Genomic DNA, 12,312 nt, shown 5'->3' on the forward strand with positions numbered 1-12,312 from the left:
GTGGCTGCAGCAGCAGCGGAAGTGTAGCTGCATAAAGGAGACAATGGAGAAGATGCAGCAGCCGAACCCGGACGAGGCAGGGCAGACCCCGGCCACTCTGTCAGACCTGGTGTAAAACTGGCTAAAGTCACTGGCTTTGTCAGCATCCCTCTCCACAGCCTGGCAGTTCTTTCTACAGCCTGTGATGTTCCTCATCCCCTTCCACACCTCTTTGATGTTGTTATGTTGCAGCTTTCTATGCACTTCGTCTTTATAATCCACCTTTGCCTGCTTCAGTCTCCTCCTCAGCTCGTGTTGAACACATCTGAGCTTCTCCTTGTGTCCATTTCTTCTTCTCATTCAGGAGCCCCTTGATGTCACTTGTGATCCACGGTTTATTATTAGGAAAGCAGCGCACGGTCTCTACAGGAATCACAGTGTCCCTGCAGAAGTTAATGTGGACAGACATAGTGTCCACCCTCCCATCAGTGTCCATGTTCATACTGCTTCCCTGCAACTCCCACAGCACATCCCGCTCTGTGCATCCAAAACAGTCCCTCAGAGACTCACTGGCCTCCGGTGACCATTTCAAGGTACGGGTGGTAACAGGCAGCTTCAGGCAGGCAGGCACAAGGTTTGCATGTGGGCTGTAAAAAAAACTTGATCTGATCTGCCAAGTGGTGGTAGAGGTACAGCACTGTAAGCCTCCTTGACATTTGCATAGAACAGATCCAGTGTCTTATTCTCACATGTGGGACAGTCCACATATTGCACAAAACCAGTCAGATGGGAGGTGAGAGTGACATGATTAAAATCCCCTGTGATTGCAATAAACACCGTAGGCTGCTGGGTCTGCGGCCTAGCGACGGTCTTGTAGATAACATCACACACAACTGCGTCACTCACCCTTGGTTGGATGTAAACAATAGTGCCGACTACATGCGAACACTTGCCTTTGCGTCCCTGTCAGCTTGCACTGCAGAGAAGCCAGGTAGGTCCACACATGAGTCAGGCGCGCTGTTGTTCAGCCGGGTCTCCGTGAAACACATCAAACTGCACTTATTTCTTTTCCCAATGCTTTTGAAAGAAATTAAACCAGTTCTCTCAGGGTACCAAGGTTAAAAAACATGTAAAAGGCATCTGAAAGCAGCACAGGGAAGGCGATGTCATTCCAGTTTTCAAAGAATTAAGAAAAGCTGTAAACTCCAGTGCTATCATTAAAGCAATATTAAGCCTGAACAAGTGAAACCATCTTTCCAAGGGAAAAGGCAGTTGTTTTTTTAAATGCTGAAATAGAGTTGGGGTTCCCTTACAGGTACCTTTAATGAATGTGTAAAAACTTCAAGAACAAGTCTCAAAATCTCTTGGTGTGAATGGAAGTGACAGCAAAGCATCAGACAGCTGTGGGAGACAGCTCTTTGTAACACTTTTTAAAAAAGAAATAAGACTTTTTTTACCAACTGTTTTCCTTGAACCTTGGCAACAATTATACCCCAAACTTCATCAAGTAATTGTTATTTTAAAAATGACAGGGATGGTTCCTTCAGATTAACAGAGAGTAAACTGTGTCATGTGTTCTGAATTTCATCAACTCTTATGGGGTCACCCAAACTACAAATTATTATTCAATTTATCTTTCATTTGGGCTTTTTACCCCTGAAAATAAATGTATTTTTTTCTGATTTGAAGGAATGTCTAAAAAACTGGAGAAAATAAGCAGGATGAAGGACTGTGAAAAGATACTGAAGCCGATGCTGTGCATCAAAACTCACATCTACCGGACTGCAGCCGCATCAACCACTGGGCCGGAGGGAGTGGCAAAATGGACCTCCATCCTAAAACATGTTCAAGATAAACACACCCACGAAGACGCCTTTTCCCCCCAGTGCACACATCCACCACGCAAATCAAGGGAAAAAATAAATGGCCGGCACCAGGTGTGTTATTCATATACAGACCAAAACCTTGTACCGACTACTCGTTTTATAATAATTGACAAAAACAAATTCTTTGAAGTTAATCAGAGTTACTGCCTTAATTTATTCGACCTAATTATTAATCACAGATAATTTCATTTTTTGATCTGTACTGTGTACTGTCTTTTTGCTGTGATGTGAAAAACCATTGAAATAAAGACATCCGACAAATTCATTCTTGGGAAAAACGTGTAATAATTATCCACAAGAAATCTGTAGTGTGAAGTTACAAATAAAAACAAAAACAAATTAGGGTTCTTAATCAGTTCACTACAAAAATATATTCTAGGCTGATGCTAAATACCCAGCATTCTGAGACACAGTACCAAAATATTTCCTTGTGCGATCTAAATAGCAGCCAACCCCAGTTACAGGTGTAGAACAGGCCCACAGGTACAGACTGACTCACATACATACTGTATATATTAAAAACATTTCACTACAATAGCTTACAATTACATTCCTAAATTACATTATTCATTGCTGGCATAAAAAAATGGTTTACATAAAAATAATTAAAAACCAAACCCTATAGAAAGCCGTTTCCCCCAAAAAAAGTACAGCACTGTGAGCTCCACAGCAGTGGAGAAGTACCTATGGCCGGTATATGAAGTCTAGAGTGGACGGGAAGGGAGAGGGCTTTGTTAGCAGTATACAGGGGTACATAACTGTTTGTAATTCTATGACTAATTTAATAAACGAAGTCTGAGAAATAAAAAAAACAAGAACAAGTTAACATCAACGTGGTTCACATTACATAAGACAACTTTTGGATTTTTTTTTCTCTTCTTGGGAACCACTTAAAACATCTTCCTTGATAGTTCATCTGAATTGTATGGAAGCTCATTTAACCAAAATAAAAGAAGGGAAAATAAAAAATAAAACTAACGAAAAACTAAAAGCCAAAAATATATATTTTTTAAAAAAAACATTCATAGTAAGTCTAAGGGGCCATTTACACAGAAATGGTTCTTGCATGAAACGTGAAACTTTTGTTGCGGGTGGGCTTTTCTTGTTTGTTTTAGGCATTTTTTTCAGTTGTTTGTGTGGATCAGTGTACGCGAGGACGGTTCACACAGTGTTATTATATAAACATGGATTTTCTTGAAAAAGCAAAGTAAAGAATTTTCTGGGGTTTTTTTTGTGACTAAATCTGGCCAAGTGTTGACCAAAAAAGATGCTATAATTTCATAATCTAGCTTTGTTTTAACTGGCATAAAAAAGCTTTGATTTACCAAGGCAAGACTATGAAATTGTACCATTTTGTCTTACAAGGACTTACTATGTATGTTTTTGTTATAAAAAAACAAAACTATTTAATTTTATTTTATTTCCCCTTAACTGAACCTTTTTTTAACATCAAAATTACAAGTCTCAAAAATGGGTTAAATAAAAAAAAATTCAAGTCAAAATTACAGCATACCAGGTAAAAATAATGACTTGCGAGTCAAAATTACAACAGTGAGTCAAATATAGTCAAGTAGTAAGCATGAAATTTACCACATAGAAATATTTAAAAATAATAATGTTTGTAAAACAGTTGAGTCCAAATTGCAAGACGTAAAAAGTATGAGATTCTAAACCAAAATTATGACTTAAATTATGGCTCTAAAGTAAAAATAATGATGCTACCTCAAAATTAAGATTAAGACTAAATAGTTGAAAGAGCAGCTTTATGACTTACTATCTTACCGTTTCAACAAAATCGACACGTTATAATAATAATTTATGACATAATTTTGATTTACCGCAAGTCAATTATTTCGTTTGTAAATTATCTGGGGGAAGGGGTTTCTGGCAGAAATGGGCTTCCATAGTATAAATCTGAAAATTCTTTAACTTAAATAAAAAGTCAGGCACAAATCAGATGAAATTTAAGGTACAAAATATTTTCGTCAACATTATTCGAACCGTCCCCAGCGTTCCTCGCAGCTGTGTGTCCATGTGGGGAGAGGAAGGCCAGTGAGACTGCACAGCAGAGAGCGTGGTGATTGGACGAGCAGTTTCCGCTGGCAGAGTCCACATGAGAAGGCTGGTGGCGGTGATAAAGGCTCTCAGAGTTAAGTGGGTACGGCTACTTTTTAAGTCGAACAGCTTCCACGAGTGGCGTATATGGCAGATGTGAGATGCTGGTGTGATGCTGGCGTTGATCTGGATGTGATGAATCATGGCGTTGGTCACGTGAGGAATGTGCTTCATGCAGCTTTGGGTTAAATGGTTTGTGACCGTGCTGCGATCGTGTGTGTACAGCGTGTGGTCTTTAGGCACAGGTGGTGTCTCTTCCTTCAGCCTCCGTCTGCACCGTGAGGGAGCCTTCAAACAGCCTCGCGGCGCTCAGAAAGCACGACAGCCGAGAAGCCGCTTGGTGTCTCTGCACGAGGGGTCGTTGTGAGCTGAGAGCGGGGAGGTCAGTCACGCGAGGGGTCGGGGGTCAGTAGTGGTTGTGTCAGCCGAGCAGGAGGCGAGTGCTGCTACAGGACTGCAGTACGCTTCATACACATCAACGTGTCAGTTCACTCTGCGGAGACACAATGAAAAACAATTGGTGTGGTTTTTTTTTGTGGTTTTTTTTAAATAAGACTATGGTCAAGCTACAAATAGAAAAACGTGACGGAATTTATATTTCATTTTCGTTGACAAGATGCGATGAGATGAAAATGTCAACAGCCATTCAAAATGAGATGACAGGAGAGGAGAATTATTTTCTAACGCCATCTGAGCAGCAGTATGAGACAGGGGCGCTGACTGGCTGTCAACTCCAGCAAACAGTTTGGCAACAGGATGTTTCACGAGTCTGCGGAACACAGACCGGCGTCTCCTGTTGGTGTGCGTTGTGGCTGTGGTTGAAATAAGCAGCATGTGTCAGACTGTGCATGGCGGAAATGTCGATGGATCAGAAGAGCGTGTTAGTGGTGGCGGTTTGTTAGCGGAGCGAGCAGCCTTCGGCACCTGTCTGTCCTTCACATCTGTTTCCTGTAGGACTGCACTCAGATACAGCCTGTCCAGAGCAGGGTTATAGTTTGATGCTGTTTGACAGGCAGGTCGGAGCCTCTGATCTGTGACAGGAATTGTGCAGGATGGAAACAGCGTGAAGTCAGCGCAGTTTTCATTTACAGCCTAGAGTTTAGACTGAAACACTGTGAGAGGAGCCGAGTTTCAACCTCCAGTATAATGTGTCGCAGATTCAGCGAGAATTCAAGCTGAAATTGTTATTTTTCTGCTTCTTCACAGCGAGATCAATAAGTCAGAGTTCACAGTGAACCTGGGTACAAACCCCAGTTGTCTCAAATGAGTTACTTGTGGTGTTTGAGATTCTAAATAGAGATATTTTGAGCATTGCAAATTAAATTTTTAAGACCTTTTTTCCCCAAAAAAGTTCTTTAAATGAATTTTATATACCTTCATTCTAATCTCTGGGATCTGTATTAGCCCTAAAAAAACATCTTGACGAAAATGTCATGATTTTTCTTCAGCTGAAGTGTTTCGAGTTTTCATCGACTAAAACTAGACAAAAACTATGAAGGATAAAAATGACTAAAACGTGAGAAAAACTAATAAGCATTTTTGTCTCTAGACTAAGACTAAATCTAAAATCGCTGCCAAAATTAACACTGCCTGGCACACTGATCTGGTACTAAAAGGTGGAGCTAGAAACACTGCAGTCCATTGACTGGTCAGCAAAGAATCAACACTCTGTGGCCGCTTTAACCACTGTTCATACCTCGAAAAGTTTTTTAGAAATTAGTAAACTGTAAAATGAAAGGATGTTTACTCAATGCATGAGTTGTGAATCCATCAGCACACCTTAAATTTCAATACAACTTTGACCCTTCCATCTGTTTTTATTGTCTCTCTTGAATGACATACACTTCTGGAATTAAGTGGATCTTCAAGCATTTAAAAATGTATATGAGTTTCAACTAGATTATGTAAACTGCATATATTCTACTCCGCACTTGGAGAGAAAAACACTTGGAGCGATGCTCTGGAGTGCTCAGGGAGCACTAAACCCCTGCTCTTGCCTGAAAATGAGTCACTGCACAAATGCGCTATTTTTAAATATCCCACAAAGAGAGACTCACTGCAGCCTGCTCTTTTTTGTTCTGAAAATACTGCCGTGCAGCCCTGTTCTGTGAATAACAAATAGGGTGCGGACACTCTGTATCACTGGTGAACAAGGAAATACAGCACGAGCTGCTGGACAGAGCAGTGAGTGACAACAACTCCACTCATGTGTAAGAGTACCTTCTGCAGTGGAAATGCTGCACAGATCTAGACTCTAAGTACATACGTGTTAGAAAGTGTTCGTTTGGTTCAAAAGCCTTTGATAGAAACGCTGCTAAAAGGTTGATAAAAAACAGTCAATGGCGTGTCAGTTTTTAGTGCCAAAGGTAAAACTCTGCCACTACCGTAGTCTTACCTCAACTGTCCAGAGATGTCTCTCAAGCTACAGCACTCTTCACATTATTCTCCACGAATGACCTGCGGCAAACACACAACAGCTTCCATTAGCATGACTGGTACCAGTTGCAAGGCGGTAACTTTACCCTCAGATTACAGTATCACCAAAACGTCATGCCGAGACATTACGCTGCATGCATGTCATATGGGAAATTACATTTTTCATATTTTCTAAAAGTGACATAATACAAGAAAAGTTGTACTTCTAAAAGGATTTATTAGTACATTGGTAATAACTTAATAAAAAAAAGCCTAAATTTCTAAATTTAATTTTTTTTCAAAAATTGAACCCTCTGGGACTATTAGACACATTTTACGCACTTTCCATTATTCATTTTTGATCATTTTGGCTGCATTCATGCATATAGTATACATTTTGGCAAAACTGTATTTTTGTTTCATCTGTGAATTTCCAGCTCAGCTCCTAAAATAAGTCTAAAATACACTGTGGAAACTAAATTGTTTCATTCAGACTGTTAAGAGCAAAAAATGCTCCACTGAAACCCATTCAAAATGACATTTTTGATCCCACAGCCATCAAAGCATAAAAACATGCATTGTATTATTTCTGGGTGTCATTCTTGGGTTTTGGCTTGGAATTTGTCAGTTTTACTATTTCCCACCTGATGACATCATTTTTAACCATATTTGACATATGGAGAAAAACATGCTGTTTCCACTAGGTGCACTGTCATAATCAATATTGCTGGTAATCATTGACATATCCCAGGCTTTCATCATCAAAATGAATAAATAAATCAGCATGTAGCATATTGAAAATAATTCTTTTTTTTCATCTAATAACATAGTGGCATCATGACAGAAAACTGGCATTTAAATGGTTAAAATTCCGAAAATAAATGAATATTTGATATTTATGATTAGGACTGATGTTGGTTAAAAAATAAACTCAATCAAAGTAAAAAATAATGTTAATGTATGAAGTTTTTTTAAAGCTTGATTTTGAAAAGTGCATTTTATGCGCAGAGTCTTATCAGTGTACGTAACATTAAAGCGGCCCAAAAGAGTTAAAATCCAGTGGTAACATTTGTTTTTTTAACTGACTTAATTAGCAATGGCTGATACTTACGTCTGGTCTGCTTCTAGTGACTTCTGGATCTCTTGAAGAACTTCTGCAAGACAATAAAACATGGCTGTAACTAACCAACACAACATTAACTATGCGTCATGACTATGCGTCATGGAGCAGCAGCTGAGTCACATCAGGACACGGCTTGCTGGCATCAAAGGGACGTTATACGACTCATGCGTTGGGGTGATGTTGGGTAAACACTGTGATGCTTCAGGTTTCCAACCTGCTGATGAAGGTGTGCCTGAGGACAATGGGACTAGCAAGCTGACATACCAGTTAGCAGGCAGCACACGGTACTATTACAGCTGACTTTAAAGGGTCAAATACGGTTACAGAGGGACTTCCTGGATTACATTTCTACTACAGAGTTCTCCGTCTCTGTTCCTCGAGTACTCACTCTCGTCATTCAGCAAAGCATGCTCCATAACACGTCTAGCTGCGCTTTCTGGAACACACAGGCAGCAGGCAGAGGACACGTCAGTACAGTCAGCCACAAACGAGTGTGTAAAAACAGACAGCACAAGCACAGGGTTTAACAGCATCACACACAACGCTACATTTGGAAATGTAGCGTTCCCTCAGCCAATGACACATGCATGTTTATGTATGATGCTGGGCTTTTAGCATTTAGAGGTCTCTGACAGACAAGCTTACCTGCATCCTCACTGTCCTGTCTGGTGTTTCTAGAGGGACAAAGACGACAAAAACTCATGAAACTGAAATAAATAGTGTGTCTCCACAGTGAAACATGGAAACACAGAGTGGACTGTGTGTACCTGTAAGCAGATGAAGCTCCATCAGTCTGCGGCCTGTGGTGGGTGGGGGAATGAAGAGGAACCTCCACCAGACAGCGAGGCTCCACCAGGTGGCGGGTGGACAGAGAGAAGCGTTCAAACTCAGATGGAGAGATCAGGTAGAAGCCTGAAGGAGGTCAACAGCAAGGAAAGGGTTTCAAAACACAACGATTTGTTAAGAAAACACAGATGCTAATGAAGAGCCATTTTAACCCTAAAGACACAGCAACAGAAAGTGGACGTGTACAGTAGGACAGATGGTCCATGACTTAAATCGCTGTTTTATGTGGACCTGAAGGTAAAATCAGAACAACAAACTTTCATTTTTGGAAGAATAACCTCTTATTGTTATTGTTTTCGAAGAACAAATTATGGTATATTATGATATTCAACTTACAGCCGGGAATTGTTTTTGTACTTTTAGTATACATAAGGTGCCAGATTACATAAAACAGCATAAAAATAGAGCTTGCTGATCAAAAAAAGTGCCAGTGGAGGATCCCCCACACTCCCCCCAGCAGTCTTAGCTAAGCCCCTTATGTCCGAAAATTGGAGAAATGTCCTGACATCCTAAAAACGTCCTAAAATCCTGGAAATTTCCTAAAATCTTAGAAAGGTCCTAAAACCCCCAAAATGTCCTAAAATCCCTGAAACATGCTAAAATCGTTGAAATGACCCAAAGTTCTAGAAATGGCCTAATATCCTAGAATCGTGCAAAACTCCTAGAAATGTCCTAAAATCCTAGAAATGTCTGACAACCTCCTGCAATCTTAGAACTGTCCTTAAATCCTAAAAACATTCTAAAATCCAAGAAATGTCCTTAAATTCTAGAAACATCCTAAAATACCAGAAATGTCTTTATATCCTAAAAAATGACCTAAAATCCTAGAATTGTGAAAAAAAATCCTAGATATGTCCCAAAATACTATTAAACCTCTTAAAATCCAAGAAAAGTACTAGAAACATGTTCGGAGTTACTGCAACTGGCCCCTGGCAGAACGCACAGCAGCAGTATCGAGACTGTGTCATGTGTCGCTAAGTAAAGGCTTGAAATAGATGGAAAAGGCTGAGGGCCAAAGAATGCATTTTTATCCCTGAGGGTCCTCACAGATATAAAAGAATAAACAGGTGTCTGTGTGCACGTCTTTACCCTGGCCATGCTTGGTGAAGACACAGGAAGCGATGCCGCTGACGTCCTCTCGGCGTATGCAGGGGTACTGAACCTGCATCTTGACTGTGGGCAGAGACACCACATGGACGTCGCCCTGATTGGTCAGGACCACCAGGCCGCTCTCGCCGTAGTCCTCCGACCGACTGCTGCCGAACCAGGCCACACCCACCCTCCGGACTCTGGAGCCATCCATGGCCGTCAGCTTCAGCTTCATCTTGGCGCTCACCTTTGGCAGCGTGAAAACCTGGACGCACAGAAACAGGCTCAGCTCAACAACCGTCGGACAGCTCAGCGTAAAGATATTTTATTCCAAAACAAATCACGTGTATTGACATCTTCATTTTTAATAATCAGAATCTCTGAAGTCTAAAATAATATATAAATTTAAGGCATTCATTGCTCTCAAAAAATGGTTCTAGTTATGTGTGCGCGTGTGTGTGATCCTGACCTTAAACTGCTCCTCAGATATAACCAGCAGGTGGTGTGAGCCGTGCATGTCAGGTGAGCGAGCCAGGTCGTGGGCCACCTCGAGAGGCTCCGGGAGAGGGGCCCCGTGACCGTCCAGCACCACGATGCCGACAACAGGAGCCCGATGCATCAGCTGGATCTCCTTAGCTGGAGTAAAGGAAGAGGAGAAAGACGTAAGAAGAGGACATAGATGAGACAGTAGTCCAGCCCAAATGTCAGAAACTGTGTGTCTCACCCTGCTGTGCGGTGACTGGTTCATCTGCTCTGTGCTCGACGGGAGGGAGGCGGAGCATGTACGCAAACACACAGCCGCCATTGGTCCCTGCCCATAGGGAGGGGGTGTTATGTGAACCTGAAAGAAAATGAGGAGAGATGTCAAAAAACAGAGGTACAATAACAGTGTTTCCCCTGTATTATAATTCATCATATTTATATGCAAAAATGGCAAATAAAAAAATTTTTAAGCTAAAAAATAACACCAAATTTCAATTCCAATGTCTCTATAATCATTCTGGTGCAGTGAATCGCAGCTTCACACACACATGCACAAATCAGACCTGAGGAGAGACAGGTGCAGTGAAGACAACATATTTGCTTCCAGTTACAAACAGGCTCGGTGTGACGGATAAATATTTAAATCTTTGAAACCTGGCCAAATAGGCCTGATTTCTTTCAAAACCATGGGAAAAAGGCAAAGAGCAACTTGAGAAAAAATGACCAAGAAATTAGTTAAAAGTGCCAGAAAATTACAACAAACAGAAAGTAAAAAAACTGCAATAACAACAACATAAAATCAGGTAGTGACCTGAAAAAAACCTACTTAAAAATTTAAATGATCTGTAAATCTGTATTATTACGGTACTATTTATCTGTAAAATAATTTTAAATATAGAATTATGATAATTAGAAACAACGCTCTGAAAATTTTTCCCAATCTTTGTACTAAATAATTTTCTAAATTTACCGATATCTTGCCATTTGCTGGCCATTGCTTGTCTTGCACCAATTTGCTCCAGCTTCTGAGGTTTAAATACTTGTGAAAGGCATCAGTATGTAGCACGAGAACAGTGTTGTCGCTTCAGGTTTTAAACGGTTAAAGAATCTTTTGAGTGCGGTAAGATGAGTGGCTCTCTCGCTACCCAAAAACCAGTCAACCTAAGAGAAACACTTAGAGTTCAGTAAATGTAAACATATGAAGTAACATTCAGTGTTCAATGATGTAACTCACTGTCTGAGAGGAAGGTGTCGGCAAAGTAGATCGTCCGCACGAGGCCGGTGAACGAGTCGTCTGAGGAGCGAGCCTCGATCTTCCTTTGGACGGGAGCAAGCTCCATCTCAGCCAGTTCAGCCTCCAGGCGAGCGTTCGCCTCCTGGAGCTACTCCCACAGAAAACAGAAATGAATGTTTGAAAGAAATAAAGATTTTAGGAGGTGACAGAGAGGTGAGGAGTATCCCTAGTAGCATTGATATTGACCCTTTTGAACCTCAGCAAATTTGATTTCTTTCAAAAACATAGAAAAGAAAGCAATGACCACCTTGCCAAAACATGGCCCAAAAATTAGCAGCAAATTACAAAATTGCTTTACTAAATTGTTTTACACACACACACACACACACATATATACACTTCCGTTCAAAAGTTTGGGGTCACTTAGAAATTTCCTTATTTTTGAAAGAAAAGCACTGTTTTTTTCAATGAAGATAACTTTAAACTAATCAGAAATACACTCTATACATTGCTAATGTGGTAAATGACTATTCTAGCTGCAAATGTCTGGTTTTTGGTGCAATATCTACATAGGTATATAGAGGCCCATTCCCAGCAACTATCACTCCAGTGTTCTAATGGTACAATGTGTTTGCTCATTGCGTCAGAAGGCTAATGGATGATTAGAAAACCCTTGTGCAATCATGTTAGCTGAAAACAGTTTAGCTGGTTAGAGAAGCTATAAAACTGACCTTCCTTTGAGCAGGTTGAGTATCTGGAGCATCACATTTGTGGGGTCGATTAAACTCTCAAAATGGCCAGAAAAAGAGAACTTTCATGTGAAACTCGACAGTCTATTCTTGTTCTTAGAAATGAAGGCTATTGCATGCAAGAAATTGCCAAGAAACTGGATATTTCCTACAACGGTGTGTACTACTCCCTTCAGAGAACAGCACAAACAGGCTCTAACCAGAGTAGAAAGAGAAGTGGGAGGCCCCGCTGCACAACTGAGCAAGAAGATAAGTACAATAGAGTCTCTAGTTTGAGAAATAGACGCCTCACAGGTCCTCAACTGGCAGCTTCATTAAATAGTACCCGCAAAACGCCAGTGTCAACATGTCTACAGTGAAGAGGCGTCTCTGGGATGCTGGCCTTCAGGGCAG

General features: G+C 40.8%; 1 protein-coding gene across 2 annotated transcripts in view; it reads right to left on the bottom strand.

Moving 5' to 3' along the window:
* Positions 1-2,130: 2,130 nt before the first annotated feature.
* llgl2 (LLGL scribble cell polarity complex component 2) overlaps positions 2,131-12,312 on the bottom strand; it is a 60,580-nt gene continuing 50,398 nt past the window's right edge. The window contains exons 18-27 of one of the 2 annotated variants that reach the window (XM_042508331.1): positions 11,171-11,318; positions 10,178-10,294; positions 9,923-10,089; positions 9,454-9,718; positions 8,286-8,430; positions 8,164-8,192; positions 7,907-7,954; positions 7,507-7,549; positions 6,376-6,437; positions 2,131-4,473 (exon numbers count right to left, since the gene is read on the bottom strand). In XM_042508331.1, the coding sequence (XP_042364265.1) occupies positions 6,398-6,437; positions 7,507-7,549; positions 7,907-7,954; positions 8,164-8,192; positions 8,286-8,430; positions 9,454-9,718; positions 9,923-10,089; positions 10,178-10,294; positions 11,171-11,318 (1,002 nt within the window). In that variant the 3' untranslated portion in view covers positions 2,131-4,473; positions 6,376-6,397. The remainder of the gene's footprint in view (positions 4,474-6,375; positions 6,438-7,506; positions 7,550-7,906; positions 7,955-8,163; positions 8,193-8,285; positions 8,431-9,453; positions 9,719-9,922; positions 10,090-10,177; positions 10,295-11,170; positions 11,319-12,312) is intronic. The other variant, XM_042508332.1, reaches the window with a different exon arrangement.

Source organism: Plectropomus leopardus, chromosome 19, assembly GCF_008729295.1.
Source record: "Plectropomus leopardus isolate mb chromosome 19, YSFRI_Pleo_2.0, whole genome shotgun sequence".
Classification (NCBI taxonomy): Eukaryota; Metazoa; Chordata; class Actinopteri; order Perciformes; family Serranidae; genus Plectropomus; species Plectropomus leopardus.